Source organism: Thalassophryne amazonica, chromosome 5, assembly GCF_902500255.1.
Source record: "Thalassophryne amazonica chromosome 5, fThaAma1.1, whole genome shotgun sequence".
Taxonomy (NCBI): domain Eukaryota; kingdom Metazoa; phylum Chordata; class Actinopteri; order Batrachoidiformes; family Batrachoididae; genus Thalassophryne; species Thalassophryne amazonica.
In genome coordinates, this window is record NC_047107.1 from 123,461,794 (window position 1) to 123,480,084 (window position 18,291).

An 18,291-nucleotide genomic window follows, 5' to 3' on the forward strand; every position below is an offset into this window, starting at 1 on the left:
TAAACTACAACAACAGTATATTTCAGTATGTTTGATGTGGGACAAATCTCATCACTGGAAAACATGAAACCGGCAGGTGTTTGAGGTGCAGCAGAGGGGAGATGGTTAAGCACGTTACCAGAGTGCCAAACATACAACAACAGACGAAGAATTCTGTTACAGTGTCAGAACACTAGGACAGAACAGTTTAACACTTCAGGGATTACTTTCTTTTTCTACACTGACACCACCTGCTTGGAGCCATGTCACTGCATATTTAAAAGAAAGAGGGTTATTCAATAGAACATTTCATTTCTCATTTCATTTTTCATTTAGAACATTTCTCTCCACACCCTAACAGTTGGTGGCGGTAATGCACCATGTCGGTTTGCAAACCGCCAATAAACTCGACAGAAGAAGAAGACGCAACATCTGGTGGTGCGTTACCATGGCTCTGTTTCGTAAATGTCCTTATTTCTACTTAAAGTGTTTAAATGGCACAAAAACGCGACTCAGAATGATGACAGTACAGAGGAGCGGGAGCTTGTCTGACCAGGTATACATCCGAGTCCGGACCAGCACACGCGCTGTGTGTAACTAATGTTAGCTAGACATGCTAGCGTTAGCTAACTGTGTCCTCTGCCCCCAAATCAATAAAAGTCTATAACCTTAATATTTTAATGATCCGAAATAATTAAAATTAGAAATCTGGAGTTGTGACGTTCCAGTCACATCTCAATTCTTTTTTTAAAGCCAAACTCAAAACACATTTTTGTAGTTTATAAATTGTTATTGTAACTCAGTTTATTTTAATATTTTATGTTTGTCTTGTCTATATTTGGTTTTGATGTTAGTTGCTTTATAATTTCTAATTGTTATTGTGCAAAGGGTTATTTACGTAGTTTTTTTTATTTCAGATTGGTAAAATTGTAAAGCAGTTTTTATCCTTAATTGATTTATTTATTTGATGACAATGCACATTAATGAACACTTTGTACATTTTCATGCCTTAGTGTAAATATGCCTGATTTAGCTAAAAGCTACTTTCCATCTGTAGTCCTCAGACAGACAACAAACAATTACAATAAATAAATTAAAACAAAACATGAGATTATGTACAATACATCTCACCTGTGTTGACAGATTTGATAGTTTTTGAGCCCTTTTTTAAGTTCATTTTTAAAAGCACTCAGGGTGGGACTGTCTTGTATCCTTGTTGGAAGGCTGTTCCAGTTTGTACAACCCTTCACAGAGATGGTGTTTTGTCCTGTGGCAGTTTGTCTGAGGGGCACCTCACAGTCCCCTCTAGAAGCAGACTGAGTCCCGAGGTTAGGATCTCTATGCCTAATAAATTCCTCCAGAGGAGGTGGGGCTAGGCCATGGAGAGTTTTATAGATGAGATAAGCACGCTTAAACATTATAAAGTTGTTAAAACTTAAAAGATGGTATTTCTCCAGAATTTCACAGTAATGAAGTGGAATATGGCTTTTTAGCAAACACTTTGATGGCTTTTTTATAAAACTATATAAACGATATATATAAACTATATAAACTTATGTTTAAAGCTTTATTGGAGACAGGATGAACAAACACACACAGAATGTACAAGAATTTTGTCTCATGCAATGTCCATCATGGCAGGAAGGTGGTTTAGTGGTTAGTGCTGTTGTCTCACAGCAAAAAGAGGTCATGGGATCGATGCCCACCTGTGGCCTTTCTGTGTGGAGTTTGCATGTTCTTCCCGTGTTTGTGTGGGTTTCCTCCGGGTGCTCCGGTTTCTTCCCACATCCAAACACATGCAGGCTAGGTGCATTGGAATCTTTAAATTGTCCGTAGGTGTGTGCGCGTGTGTGACTGTTGGTTTGTATGTGGCCCTGTGACAGACTGGTGTCCTGTCCATGGTGCACCTCATCTCACACCCTGTAACTGCTGGGATAGCCCCCCCCCCCCCCCCCCCCCAGTGAGTTTATAAATGTAATCTACTTATTCCTATTAGTTTATCTGGATTGTATCTACAACTTCACGCTTTCCCTGCATTTTGTGTGCAGTCTTAATTTGTTTTAAATATAGGCCCAAGCTATTTTATTTTTTAAATATAGGCCCAGGATGAATAGTTAGGATTCAAGTAGCACTCTGCAGGGGTGGGTGGGGAAGATTGTTTTCTTTTTTTTTCTTTTTTTTTGTTATTGTTATTGGTTTCGATGATGTGTCTATTTGTGTTGTTTGATTTTGCTTGTCTGCTGGTGTTATTTCTGTTCTTTTGTTGTTTTATTCTGTTTGTCTTTTGGTATAGTGTTGTTAAAAAGAACCAAGATATCCATTATACACTATTTGTATTATTGCTGTTCTTATGCTTCATAATAAAAATATTTGAAACAAATTTTTAAATATAGGCCCAATCTATTACACACACACACACACACACACCCAGAGTGATGGAAAACAATGAAATACGACAAAATCTGTTTCAAAAGGTACAACCAGAGAATAACTGGCAATTGTTTTTGAAAAATTAATCCAAATTATTAATGAGTTATGATTTGTTATCAGAATAGGCGAATACAGTATTTGTATTTTCTTTTTGACTAACCTACTAACCTATTCTGCTGCACTCTGTTTAATTCAGAGTTCTGTCTTCTGTTTTAGATCAGGAGCATATCTGGCTTAACAATTCACCCAAACATTTGTCTACTATCAAATAATGGCCAAGCTTGGGTAAGTTCTCTTTCCTGACCTTTTTTCCCCACAAACTCTTAAGCATCCAGAGTGGAATTGCGTTCTGTGGATACTCAGTATTATGATTGCCCTCGCCATGTTGCTCTGCAGGATACACAGTCCTTGTGACTGCCTTTGTGCATGCATGTGCACTCAATAAGATCAGTAATTTTCCTATTGAAGTGGCCCTTTAACATGGTAAATTTAACTGAGGGACATACAAATCTACAGCTCTAACTATGCAGCACCTTTGTACACCTGTGACAACTCTGAAGGAGTTACAGGCTTCTGTAGCTGTGAAGAGAGAAAAGTTGCACTTTTCTCTCTTCACAGCATCATGTTTGACAGCTTCGTGGTAGAGTGGCACAGAGAAGTAAAGGGTTTTCTTCAAAAGAAGATAGGAAATTTCAGTTACAGTTTGCCTTCTGGCAAACTGTAGATTGCCACAAGCCCACAGTAGATTTGATCTGTGGGCTAGAATAGATCTGTTTTCCAGTATGAAAATGATATTCATATTCAGAAAATTGTGTTAAAAGAGACAGATGTACAGAAAATATATTATTGGATTTATTTAATTTTTGTTTTGCCATTTTTGCTTTTTCTGTTTCATTTTAGATGTGTATCTCAGCAGCTATTGTTACGTTATTGGATACTGATGGTTTTCATGTGTTGATGATAACTATACTGTTTTTAAAAAAGTCTGTTTATTCCAGAGCATGTGGTTCCTGCATTATACAGACATGTAATTTTCCTGTGAAAATGCAGATTTCTGCTTTTTTGCGAGCCATCGTGCAGATTCATGGATTGCTCTATAGCTCCACCGCAAATGACGGCCTTAGTGCTCTTGATCAGCCACTGCATACTTCCCCTAGGGGGGATTCCTTGTGAGATGTCTGACTGGTCAACTGGCGATGTTCATATGGGAATCACAGGCAATGACTGTTGTGTGGGCCGCTGAAGAGGAGGTACTGCTGGCCCACCACCACCAGATGGCGCCCTGCTTGGAGTGCGGGCTTCAAGCAGAGAGGGCGCTGGAGCCACTGGGAGTGACAGCTGTCACTCATCCTCAGCACCAGCTGTCACTCATTCATCTCATCACCATCACCATAAAGGCCGGACTGCAACTCCACCTCCTCGCCGAGAAATCAGCTACCATTCAGGTAATTTTCTCTGCTGACTCAAATTGAGTATTAATCTGAACTTCTTTGCAGCCGTTTTCCTGGTGTGTCCTTATCTGTGGGATTGACGTTTGGTGTGATCTGCGACGGCTTCGCCTCACACCCCAAACCAGATAAGTGGTAAAACAGGAGCTGCACGAGTGTGTGATTGGAGGTGGAGGTGCTCCCTCCTAACTAAACACTGACTGTGGGATTACTGAGTGTGCGAACTCACACTCATCAGGACTGTCTCTATTTTCTGCCAGCAGTACCGGGTCTGACTGCTGAAGACAGCGGCCACCTGGGGCGCAGGGCTTGGCGGCTCCGGTGTTCTTCAGCTCCGTTGGTGGTGGAAGCTGTGTGGGGATCCGGCTCTTCTCTCCCCAGGCGTCTTCTATCGTCGAGCCTGCCCACACGTCACCTGGTGTATGATTGACAGTCCACCATATTGTTATTGTCTGTACGTCGTTGTGCGATTCACAACATTAAATTGTTACTTTTGGCTTATCCATTGTCTGTTCATTAACGCCCCCTGTTGTGGGTCCGTGTCACGACACTTTCACAACAAATGACAGCCAATAGGATCGTGCGTAACATGGTGTATTTCATGGTAATCCGATGCCACTAAATCGCTGAAACCACATTAGGATTGACAATGAAATCTGACTTTTGTTCAAAATGCCAGACCACATGGAAAAAGGCATGTACAACGTTGTGCTGATTGATGGCAAAATCAAAAACAAGTTAAATGGTTATGGCTGGAGGAAAAAGGACAAACTCTGGTTATTCCTCAGATGGTGTGAGGAAGCCAAAGCTGGCCGGGATTGCGGAATGCATCTGGTGTCATGACCACTTGAAGTACAGTGCCTCTGACCATACCAAAACAGTGAAACACAAAATTGCCCGAAAGTTGGTGAAATCAGCGCAACAACTTCCAATGATGTTTCTTGCTGCAAAGAAGGCTATCAACGGTCAGTTCTTTGTAAAAATTAATGTTTTGTGTCCCTAATCAATGGCTGTAAACTGATTAAACACTGGCTACAACAAATCCATCTGCCGCCATTTTGCTTTGTTTTAGTTGTATCGCAAAATGTGAACCCGTAGTTTGACAACGCGGTGAATTGGGATAAAGGAATAATTGGTTGTATATTGAAAAATTATTATTTCCCAGTTTTCTTATGTTCATGAAGTGATGGTTTTTTCCTTGATATTGGGTTTTTGCTGAGATCATGTGTTGAGTGTGCTTAAAAAGCCAGTCACCCACTCACTTATTGCGACCTGGAAATGGCTTAAAATTACAATAAAACAGTTAAATTCTGTGTTGATTTGGGTCCCCAAGTGGTTCAGGTGTGCTATTGGCTCGATAATAACTTAGCTCAATCTAAGCTGTTTCATTCTCACTGATATATGATAAAGCAGCACTGTCATGTAATGTTAAAAATGTTTTTTTTTACCTCATAACATTTCATCTTGAACCTCATCATTTTGAATCTACATAGCTATGAATGACAAATTTATTCTACTATTGAATATTAGTTCAAAAAAGTTTAACTGAATATTGTTCAGTCAGTTTACCGTGCACTGATGTGTCATTTTTAAATTTTGCATAACTGTGCCCTTGCGCTGATTTTTTTTTTTTTTTTTTTTTTTTTTTTTTTTTTTTTTTTGTTGGAATGGAAATGAGGACTACAAGTTTTTTTTTTTTTCCTGCGACTACTACCTTCACTCTGTGTAAATATGTCAAATACAAACATTTTGGTGAACAAATATGGACTTTCTTTGTTCCATTCATCCCTAAAATTGTGCTCAAAATGCACCATTTTTGTACCTCATCCTAGATTTTTTTTTTATTTTTATTTTTTTTTTAACCTCACCCTACTTTCATGTCTGATCACAGTCAGTAAAAATAATCTCATTTAACTCAGACAACAAGAATCTGTGTGGCTTGATTGTTACAGGCCAGAGCTATAATATGTGGTTTTGAGTGTGCGATCATCACCTTATGTCATGTTGGGATTACCGCACCACTGTGACCATGTTGCATGCTATGCTTCCAGCATGTAATTCGGGTTTTAAAGCCGTGTTTCACAGTGAAATATTCTGAATGAAATCCCATGCAGATGTAAAAAGCAGCCAGCTTAATTTGTGACACAGAGTGATCCAGAACTCTGCTGTCTCTGACTACAGACAGCAGTCACAGCAACAGCTCAGCAGATTGTCCAGTGCGGCTTTAAAAAATAGTTGAATTAATGAGAACACAGAAAACCTGTATTTTTAAAAATAATTTTGTAATATTTGTTTCCTGGTGTGCTACAAAAAGTATTCTGTTGCTGAACATGCATAAATACCAAGAAGAAAAACTCACATCTATATATTAATAGCCAGGTACCCAGTGCATGCGTTTGCGCGTGTGTATGGCTTCAATTACAGAGAAACTGGGGAGAGCTGATATTTGCCATTTGGTATGCTTACGTATTTTAGATCAAGGATGCGCTTTGGAGAAATTATGGATATTAGCTAACAACACTGAACAATGGAACGTTGCTAACTACATTCTGGACACATGCTATTCTAGTAGGGGGCGGTAAATCATCTATATATTAAAAGGGAAGTGGTGTCTGTGTACGTGTGTGCATGTGTGTTTGTGCAAATATTTCTGGGGAAACCACGGATATTAGCTAACTACACTGAACAATGCATGTTGATAATTACATTCTGGACTCACATGCTATTCCAGCAGGGGGTGGTAGATCATCTTAAAAGTGAAGTGGTGTCTGTGAACGTGTATGCATGATTTTATTTAGTAAGCTCAATGGAGGTACATAATATTCCATGTATTTTTAACATATGTTAAAAATACATGGATGACATAAGAAAGTGAAAAACACTTATTTCCATTGTAGTCCATTAAAAAATCAAATGACAAAATAGAACTAATAATAAAATAAGTAATAATAATAATTCTGATAATAATGATGATGATAGTGTGTACATGATAACAAGAACCTAAACAACTTATAAATATATTAAAAAAAATTACTTAACAGCAAATAAAAGGTTTGAGTTTTTCCTTGAAAAACTAGGTTCTAAAAACATTCTGGACTCGCACGTCATTCACACTCATTATAGAAATTTTGTACAATTTATTACCCTTGAAAAATTTCAGCTGCCTATTTTATGAACACTACCCAGTCTAGAGCCCGTGGATCCCCACTGGCAACATGCTAGTTCTAAATTCTCTTCTCATCACACCTTGTTGTTCCAGTACTGAGGTAGACTGACTTGAATTTACTCCCTGCAAACAGATTTTTGGGGGATGTATAGGAATCAGCCTTGTCTGTTCATCTACCAGCTGAAATTAAGCTGCAAGTTCTGTGAGTACTTTAAAGTTCCAGACTCGAGACTTATTTATTTTCTACTCATTAAGTTTAATGAGGATATGTAGTTGTACAAGTATGTTTGAGGGTTTGGTTTTATTAGCTTTTTCATTTGAAATTTCTACCCGTTTGTATTGGTTTTTAGTGAAATTTTTTATGTGTGATTTTTTTGTGTTGCAGTTTTACTTCTGAGGTTTATCTTGTTCAGTGCTATGATTTATGAAAGCACTATATAAATGAAGTTGTTATCTGGAATCTCTTCACGATTCTTTCAAGTGCAACTAACATTTAAACTGCAATTAAGCAAAGCATTTAAACTTCACACAGTAGCACACCATATGAAGTGCCTGAAGGAAAATAATTTCAGTCTGATGTCTTCAAGGATGTCGCTTTGCTTGTAATTGTTGTTTTTGTTATGCTATGGTCACATTAGCAGTGTGTTTTGTGGCTTGATGGGTGTGCGCAGGGCGTGCACGCTAACATCTCCATAAGATGTCTTGTAAATCACTTCAGAGTTGTTATCTGGTTACAAACTAGCATTTTTAGATTTAGAAGTGTTTATTTTGCACTATCCTCTGTAAAATATGTGAGAAAAGTATTAGATTTATACAGAAATAAATTATTTCTGAGCATTTTCTGCCATCTTGAATTAGTTTGTTTGAGCGATTAGCCAGCTGACGTTACCCTGCCTATTTATTCAGATTGGCAGTCACTGTGACACGCCACTCAATATTTCCATAAAATAGACTTCAGGTCTGTTTTGGCCGCCTAGCTGGCAGCAGAGCGACTGTTGTCTCTTACCACTGCCAGACGTCCACTCTGATTGAAAATGAATGGCAAGTTGTCACTTTGCCTCTGTCTTTTGCAACCAGGGGTGCCGAAAAGGGGAGAATAAGGAGAAGGATTCTAGGGGCCCTGATTGACAGGAGCCCAGAGATGCCCCTAATACAATTATAATACTGACAGATATGGGGATGGCCCAGTAACATTTCTTTTCATGGGGCCCAAAATCCCTGGCGGCGCCCCTGCTTGCAGCTAATGTGACCGTAGCTTTAGAGCCTGACCAGTGTGGACTTATGGGAGGCCAATACGATATTAGGGAGTGAAAAAAAAATTTACAATACCAAAGTATCTGCCGATATATAGATAAAACAATGGCAGTGATACCAAGCATTTCATTGTCAAGCTCTTATGACAAAGAAATGTAGTTGAGGCTTGATTTTTACGGTTTAAAATAAACTTCATTATAAATAACTATAAATATAACAACCAACCAATGTACATCACACTGCAATCACATGTCTTCATTCAGATGGGTAGTCGCTGTGCCAATTCATTTAGCATTTGCATAAAATGGATTTCTCGTTTACTGAATTGTGGTGGTGGTGGTGGTGGTGGTGGGGAAAAAAAATTTACAACCCCAAACTGATAAACTTTATTGTTTTGTGCAAATATTTGCTCATTTTGAAATGGATGCCTGCAACACGTTTCAAAAAAGTTGGGATGGGGCAAACAAAGACTGGAAAAGTTGATGAATGTTCAAAGAATACCTAATTGGAAACAGGTGAGTGTAATGATTGGATATAAAAGGAGCATCCCCAAAAGGCTCAGCCATTCATAAGCAAAGATGGGGCGAGGATCACCACTTTGTGAACAACTGCGTGAAAAAATAGTCCAATATTTTAAGAACAATGTTTCTCAGTGTTCAGTTGCAAGGAATTTAGGGATTCCATCATCTACAGTCCATAATATAATCAGAAGATTCAGAGAATCTGGAGAACTTTCTACACGTAAGCAGCAAGGCCGAAAACCAACATTGAATGCCCGTGACCTTTGATCCCTCAGACAGCACTGCATTAAAAACTGGCATCATTGTGTAAAGGATCTTACCACATGGGCTCAGGAACACTTCAGCAAACCATTGTCAGTTAACACAGTTCGTCGCTACATCTACAAGTGCAAGTTAAAACTCTACCATGCAAAGCGAAAGCCATACATCAACAACATCCAGAAATGCCGCCGCCTTCTCTGGGCCCAAGCTCATTTGAAATGGACAGGTGCAAAGTGGAAAAATGTGCTGTAGTCTGATGAGTCCACATTTCAAATTGTTTTTGGAAATCATGGACGTTGTGTCCTCTGGACAAAAGAGGAAAAAGACCATCCAGATTGTTACCAGCGCAAAGTTCAAAAGCCAGCATCTGTGATGGTATGGGGGTGTGTTAGTGCCCATGGCATGGGCACTAACACATCTGTAATAGCACCATCAATGCTGAAAGGTACATCCAGGTTTTGGAGCAACACATGCTGCCATCCAAGCAACGTCTTTTTCAGGGACGTCCCTCCCTGCTTATTTCAGCAAGACAATGCCAAGCCACATTCTGCATGTGTTACAACAGCGTGGCTTCGTAGTAAAAGAGTGCAGGTACTAGACTGGCCTGCCTGCAGTCCAGACCTGTCACCCATTGAAAATGTGTGGTGCATTATGAAGCGCAAAATACGACAATGGAGACCCCGGACTGTTGAACAACTGAAGTCGTACATCAAGCAAGAATGGGAAAGAATTCCACCTACAAAGCTTCAACAATTAGTGTCCTCAGTTCCCAAACACTTATTGAGTGTTGTTAGAAGGAAAGGTGATATAACACAGTGGTAAACATACCACTGTCCCAGCTTTTTTGAAACATGTTGAGGGCATCCATTTCAAAATGAGCAAATATTTGCACAAAAACAATAAATTTTATCAGTTTGAACATTAAATATCTTGTCTTTGTGGTGTATTCAAATAAATATAGGTTGAAGAGGATTTGCAAATCATTGTATTCTGTTTTATTTACATTTTACACTACATCCTAACTTCACTGGAATTGGGGTTGTACAATACCAAAGTGTCTGCCGATACATAGATAAAACAATGTCAGTGATACCAAGTATTTCATTGTCAGGCCCTTATGACAAAGCCTTGTAGTTGAGGCTTGATTTTGCTGCTTTTATCTTGCTGCTGTAAAATGTCCACTCTGACTGAAAATTAATGGCTGTTGGTCACTTTGGCTTTTGTGTTGTAGCTAATGCGACCAAGGGGTGATGGGGTCCCAGCCATGGTTGACAGCATTGTAAGCAATGCCGTCAGAGCACCCTCTGCTGGACTATGCGGTATCATTATTTCCAACTGACAAATTGTTTTTCTGCATTATTTGTTAAAATAAAAGTTTTTATATTGGCAAAAATAACGGCCATATAGTTATGAAAAGCTCATATTGGTTAACTAACCTATATATTGGTCCGGCCCTAGTTTTGATATATCTGTGTCCATCGTATTGGGTAAAACCATGTATCAACAGACCTGTTGATCTCTTCAATACAGTGGTTGACTACTTTGTTAATTCGTGTATAAATACAACCAATAAGCATGGAAAAACCAGGTGGGGGAGTCGGGGACATTTTTTGTCCTTTATCACAAAACTAGTTTTTTGTTTGTTTTTGGTCTGATTCTGTTGTTTCTGTTGTGTTAGTTGTCTGAAAGCAGAGCTTATGGCAGTTGTACGAGGAGATACGTGCATCTGACATCCCTCAGACTAGAAAAAGCCACCTCTGGACAGAAAAGGTAACTCAGCAGACCGTATGGAATGGACCACATTCAAGCCTAATTTCACCTTGTTGATTCACCTCTCTGTTGTACATTTTCAGCACATGATTTTGTGTCGCTTGGAGTAACTTTGCATGTGAGAAGGTCAAGATTAAACCTTTTTGATGAACGGTTTTTTCACAGTGAGCTGTCAGAAGCTGCATACGAGAAGCTTGTAGATGAGACTTTAGACGCCCTGGCTGACTACTTTGAAGACCTGACAGACGAAGCTTTTACTGGAGCCGATTATGACGTTTTATTTGCTGTAAGTTGGCTAACACACAAACACACACAGTGATATTAAAGGGGAAGAACAGTAACTCCTCACAGAGAATCTGAACATTCAGAATGTAATTTTCCTTCATAAGCAGCTTCATGGATTAAGGGCCACATTGCATAAGACGGCATTATTTGTTAGTCCTTTGTGCATTCTAAAACTTTGCTGAGACGCAGAAGTGACATCTAAGACATCTTTCTGTGTAACTGCTTCAGCGTCCCTTGTGCATCATCATTGTCTCCCGTGGAGTTGGGGGCTTGGAGGTGATCCTAATGATGTTACATTTTCCCCAGTTTACAGACATATATGGTGGGTTGGAGCAGAGTTTGCCATGGTCTCAAAGCATTTAATTGATTTCATTTATATAGCACCAAATCACAACAAAGTTAACTCAAGACGCTTCACACAAGTACCTTGCCAACCCCCAGAGCAAGAACACAGGGGACGGTGGTAAAGAAAAACTCCCTCTGAGGAAGAAACGTCAAGCAGACCAGACTCAAAGGGGTGACCTTCTGCTTGGGCCATGTTACAGACACAAATTACAATACAAATTTATGGGAAATTTTGGGAGTCCATGCTGGTACATAGGACGGGAGGCCTGCAGAAAAAGACACCCACTCCAATCTCTGGATGGACCTGCACCTCAAACGCAGAGGAAAAAAAAATCAGAATCAGGCAGCAGAAAGACAACAAATACAGTATAATTTGTCAGCATTAAGCATGCAGTTTGTATTTATTTTGTACGTGTGTGGTTCTCCATCATTCAAGCGGGCGGCGTCGGGCTAAATCATCAGAAAAATGACATTAGTGGGTAATTAACACCTTTCACTGGACTTTCTATGGCTGGAAAACAACTGACAGCCAGGAAAAAATAGAAACAGATTTTCTTTAAAAAACCATTGCAGGGACTGAAAGAAGTCACATGGCTGCTGTCCTGTTCAGAAAGAAAACTCACTTTGTCCTTTTCTGACCGGAGCTCCACACGGAGCTCTATGATACCTCTGGATTATACAAAATCATGGAAAAAGACTAAGCTGATGATGAGTCCACACTGAACTTCATGTGCCTACTTATATATTAAAATGTTCCACGCAAGATGTTCTCATGCAGGTGCTGTCAGGTACATGGCGGGTTGTCATCATAACAGTAATTGTGGCGTGGATTACTTTCCTGACGTGCCGCGTGCCTTCACTGACAGCTGAGCTGAGCTGCATGTCCGCTTCTGCTGAATTGACACCGGAGCTTTCAGAAGCCCAGAATGAATCATCAGCCGTAGTAAAAGTATAAGACAAAGCTTTCCGCCTGATCTCTGCTCAAAGTTTTGAACACGCACAAAACGTTCTGATGAACTCGGCCAAAATCAGCTAACAAGGAACTCCTTTTGCGCTTTACAACAACACTTTACAAAATCAACTTTATTCATAAAAATTACGGCACACAGCCTTGATCATTCAGCTTCCAGTGGTCTTGGCATGACCTGTGCAGTATTTCAGCATCCTCCAGGCTTGGAGACTGCATTTGTCAGGTGCAGCTCCATATTTCACGGTGACCATGGAGACAGTGGCGTGTAATGTGCAACTGCCAAGCGTGCCTTGTAAGGTCCTGGAGTGCACTGTGCATTTCTACGATATCCTGTGGTGTTTTCCCACTTTCCTGCTCCCACAAGGGATGCAGAATGGACTCTTTGTCACGGGGTGTAATTGATTATTATGATCGTTTACAGTTCTTTTTCTGCTTAAGTAACTGATCAGTCTATTGTTTCAGCACTACATTTTTTTCTTTTTAGTCAGGTACAGTAAAATCAGTTGTTGTGTCAGCTGATGTTTTCAGCTCTACGTATCATTGATGTCACTCTAACCTTTGTGTAGAGTGGCGTGTTGACAGTCAAGGTCGACGGTGACCACGGGACCTATGTCATCAACAAACAGGCACCAAATAAACAGATCTGGCTTTCTTCTCCAAGCAGGTAAGACTTTCATCACATCATTCTTTAAAGTGGTTAATTTATTTTATTTGCTTTTTAGCCCAGTGTCTCCGCCTCTTGTATCATAGGTAGCTCAGAGGCTCTGTCTGTCATTTTCAGCATTTTATTACAAATACATGAAATTCGCCTAAGTCCGCCATTGAACAAAAGAAATATGTAGTTGTAATATTTATTGACATTAAGAAAGCCTTTGACACAATCACCCATGACATATTAATTAAAAAACTGGAAAGATATGGCATCAGAGGTATTGTATCAGACTGGGTTAGAAGCTATTTACAACAGAGACAGCAGTTTAAGATGGGTGATGTCAGTACTGAATGTTTTGACATTGTTTGTGGGGTACCACAGGGGTCAGTGTTGGGGCTCAAACTATTTATATTGTATATTAATGATATTTGTAAGGTGTCAAAGATACTCGAACTGGTGTTGTTTGCTGATGACATAAATATTTAATGTTCTGGGGAGAATTTAAAAGAAATGGTAGAGGAAATCACTGAAGAAATGAACAAATTGAAAATATGATTTAACGGAAACAAATTGTCATTGAACTTAAATAAAACAAAACTAATGTTATTGGGGAACTGCAGAACCACTGAGCAAGTACGAATACAGATAGATTGGGTGCAGATTGAAAAGGTTGATGAAAATAAATTACTTGGGGTAACAATAGATGAGAAGATCAGTTGGAAACCACACATCAAATATACACAAATCAAATTATCAAGAAGCATTTCACTGTTAAACAAAGCAAAACATGTTCTGTATCATAAATTAAATTACTGTGTAGAAATTTGGGGTAATAACTATATGAGTTCAATGAAATCACTAATTATTCTTCAGAAAAGGGCAATACAGGTCATTCATAATGTCGGCTATCAAGACCATACTCGCTCACTCTTCTTAAAATCAAAACTATTCAAATTAACAGACATAGTACAATTCCAAACAGCACAGATCTTGTACAAGGCAAAAAATGACCTTTTACCAAAAAACATAGAAATTGTTTAAGGATCGAGAGGGGGATATCAATTACGAGGGAAATACAACTTCACAATAAACAAAATCTGGACAAACAAGAAATGATTCTGCATTTCATTCTGTGGGGTGACACTGTGGAACGGTATGAATGAGGAGTTAAAGCAGTGTCCAAACATTCAACAGTTTAAACAAAATATAAGGAATGTGTTTTCATGGGATACAGGGATGAAGTGTGAGAGTCACTAGGTGTTCACAGGAAACTTATTATTTATTTCTACATTTGTTTATGGATTTATAGTAGAGAAGCTTGAATCTTCGACTGGAAAGGGTTGCTTGACGCGAGGACGTTTCGCTTCAAATCGCAGAAGCTTCCTCAGCTAAAATTCTTGCTCTGGTGGTCTGACTTCTGTCTTGACTCTTGTAGAGAAGAATAATCAAGAAGTCACAAAAGCTGGAGTTTTAAACCTAACCAGACCCCTCCTACCGAGAGGCAGACTGCTATAGGCTACCTGTTAAATGTTTCGTAGCAGATGTGTAGTTCTACCTTCTGCAAACAGAGGAGAGCTGCTTTGAGAGGAAACCGCTCTGTCCTCTGCAGTCAAAGGAGAACTGGTCACACACAAAAAAACTCATTTCTTTTAACCCCATACTGATATGTGGGCAATATCACCCAAGTCATCCAGAGGCATACATTTTTAACTTATGGTTCAAATTTTAGCCAAACTAATTTCAGACAAGTTATTTAAATTAACGTCACGTCTGAAGTTTTCTAAAGTGAAAATATCAGATATATCTTTTAGTTTTAAAGTAATGCGCTAATTTTTAAGGTTTTAGTGTGGACATGCTGTGTCCAGGTGCATTATGGGTATGGTAGGGTAATCTCAGTACGTTCACGACATGAGAAATGCATTCAGACACTCTGATCAGGCTCCACAGACAACAGCATTAAATGCTAGTGCCTAAAATTCTCGTGAATATATTCTCTGGGTTTATAGACATTATTGTGTTTGCGTTTATTAAATTCCACGTATCTTAAATGTAGCAGACACGGATTATCTGGAATTTTGTTTTGGCAAGTTTTTACGGTCTCTACTACCATCTACTGGCCAGTAGTGTTCATGGCAGTATTCGCCCTGAAGCTGGGCTGATATTTTCAATCACTGTACTCGGTTCCAGCTCAAACTGTACGACAGAACCGCACGGTGTAAAAGTTCAGAACACACAATTTATGTTCTCACACACATTGTATGTTCAAAAACTACATGTCGGCCTCGTGTTTCCAGAAGCAAAACGTAAACAGAAGCATTTTTTTCAAATTTAATTTACATTTATTTTTTACAAAAACTCTCGATGGGAGACATCAAAGTAAAAAAAAAAACAAAACAAAAAAATTACAAGACAGGTCTGCGGTGTTTGCACATGCACAGTGCGAGAGGTTGGATGCTTGTAGCTCTTCAGCAGCGGGATACCCTTAAGATGGCCGACCAGAATATCAAACAGGTTTGATTTTCATCTGACCATACAATCGCCGATCAGGAGGTGGTCGTGAGATGTTAAACGCATCTCGTTACTCCATGTATGCTAAATGATGCAGGACGCGGGATTAACCTGAAACTCAGTGCGTTCCAAAAAATTCTCGCACGAATGAAAAATCAGCTGAAAAAGGACCAAAACTCGCACAGTGTAAACCCTCCTTAAGTACTGAACGTCTGGCACCAGTAGATTATGGCAGTGTTCTATTTATTTTTGACACAGGTTATATCAGACGGTTATCTAATTACAACGGCTTTTTTTTTTTTTTTTTTTTTTTTTGAAAATGCCTGTTTTTACAAATAAAGAAATGGAATATTTTACAAAAGCACATTTATCTGTAAACATCGACACACCACACACGTCACATTAACGTGTTGGTTTACATAATGAATGACTCAACCAATCAGTGTTTAGCGGAGGCACATTTTACCCAGAATCCTTTGCGATCTGTCTTTGTTTGTTACAAAACTTCAGAATTAGTGCATTATTCAACGTTAAGATATATGTTATATTTTAACTTTGTACAAATGACAGAATTGACATTAATGGAGTTATTCTATCAGTATTCATTTTATTTATACACCAAAACATAACTCAGCATTGCTTTATTTTCCAAGAACTCCGTCTGACGGCAGCCTTGTGATTGAGTAGAGAGTTGAGCTTCGTGGCTCCTCTCAGCTTGATTCTGTGCTGGAAGCCATGTAGTAAACTGGAGCTTCCAGCAGGGGGCAAGATGTTCAAAGACAGAAGTGTGGGCTCATTGTTTGGGTCTGTTGTCGCTTTTGATGCTACCAGAAGCGATTGTGGTGTTAAAACTCAAAATCAGCTTCTTAGTAGTTGCAAGTGTACCAGACAATACTGGAATTTATCGGATATCTGTAACTTCCGATACATTTTTGCGTGGTTTATTGTTTTATCTTTATCAAAGATAACTTTTCAGTTATCTGATTATCTGTTATCAAAGTTAATTTTTTGGTTATCTGTGCCCACCACTGACCAGAACCAAGATTAACCTTTAGCATAGCTGGTTCAGACTCGAAGATAGGGCTGTGTTCAGGCTTCTTCCTTACACACTAAGCCAACCACGCTCCACCCCTTTATGCATTAATGAGTTCATCATGACATAGCCAGAAGGTCACATGGCAGTGCCCAGATATGGACTTCATATCGACTGTTCCCCGTTTGTACAGAAAATCTGTAGGTGACATCACTCAGGCTTTGTCTGGTGTATATGCAGTCTATGGTTTCTCCATTGTAAAAGCATCAGGAAAACTATCTGCTGTAAAACCCTGCACAACCCGGGGGCGGTGGAAAGACAGAGAGTGACAGTGATCCAGGATAAGCCAAAGTAACTGCGGATGTGATCAGGGATTACAAAGTTTAGATCAGCTGTCTATCTCATTTCAGAAGCGTTAGAGAATATAAGATTGATTACACGTCCAATATAATGATACTTCTTGGGTCAATAACATGTTGTAAAAATGCAACAGCTGATGTTCTGAACCGTCTCATTCACCTTTTAGACTTGGACAATCACACAAGATGTTTATTTTCTGAGTGTCATTATTCAATGCAGAATTGTTAAGTGATTAAGTGACTGTTATAGTTACCCCTGCGCTGTTATTAGCACAAAACTCTGTCCTGGTCATTGAATCACCTCTGAGCTGTCTGCAGTATTGTTGTAAATGTACTTTGATCTCTTCCCGTTTCAGTGGTCCAAAGAGATATGACTGGACAGGCGAACGCTGGATTTACACCCATGATGGTGTTGGTCTCCACCAGCTGCTTTCTAAAGAGTTTTCTGCAATCTTCAGTTGCAACATAGACTTATCCAACCTGCCCCATTCCTGACAAAGGTGTGTGTCACCTCCAAGACAGCTACTTTAAAGCATATGAGAATCAAAGAACACGGACTTCTCACATGTAATTACTTGCACAATAGCTCTCAAGAGAGCAACTGTATATAACAAGCTAAAATGTAAAATATTTTCTTGAAATGTGACCTGACTTAATGTTTGTACTATATGTGGAATGGTGATATATTTGGAATAAATCAGTCGGTAAACCTGCAGGTGTAGTTTTTGAATGAGCACATCTCAGTCACAATCAAAGGTGTCACTCTTGACAACCAAAATCTTAAGTCTTCAAGGTCATGATGCTTCGACTGGTACGGTATGATGACTTAATGAGACGACTGGGTGTCTTTGGTATTAGATGTCTTTGGTGAATCTTTGGGTACTGCTGGAACGTCCATTTGACCAGAGACTCAGCTACAAACACTGAGAGGTAACATCAGCTACGACAATATGGTCCTATGGCCTGTTTGTCTGTATAATCCAGTGCTCAGGTGCCTCAGTGTTGAGGACCTCAGCAACTGGAAAACCACAAGGGCTCGCCCACATATCAGTTAGGCGCAGTAGATAGATGGCTACTGGTGGGAGTGGACCAATTGTCTACCTGGATGGTTGCCAGCCAGGAACCTGGGCGCTTCCATGATGTGGTGACTACACCAATGCACTGGAACAGGGCGTGGTCCCAGTTCCTGGCAGGATTCACAACCACTCTTAGTGATCAGTAGACATTCCATCTAGAAGGAAAGTTATACCCAAAACTGGCACATAGGCTAATTACTGTATTTAGCTGACATCATCTTGATGATGTGATTA

At 39.4% G+C, this 18,291-nt stretch overlaps 1 protein-coding gene across 1 annotated transcript; it reads left to right on the forward strand.

Annotated features, from left to right (window-relative positions):
- The first annotated feature begins 377 nt into the window (after positions 1 to 377).
- Positions 378 to 17,693, forward strand: fxn (frataxin). Its single transcript, XM_034171254.1, has 6 exons — positions 378 to 535; positions 2,626 to 2,694; positions 10,738 to 10,829; positions 10,995 to 11,115; positions 12,996 to 13,093; positions 17,338 to 17,693. The coding sequence occupies exons 1-6, from the start codon at positions 428 to 430 to the stop codon at positions 17,474 to 17,476; spliced, it is 627 nt and encodes a 208-aa protein (XP_034027145.1). The 5' UTR covers positions 378 to 427; the 3' UTR covers positions 17,477 to 17,693.
- Positions 17,694 to 18,291: the final 598 nt, after the last annotated feature.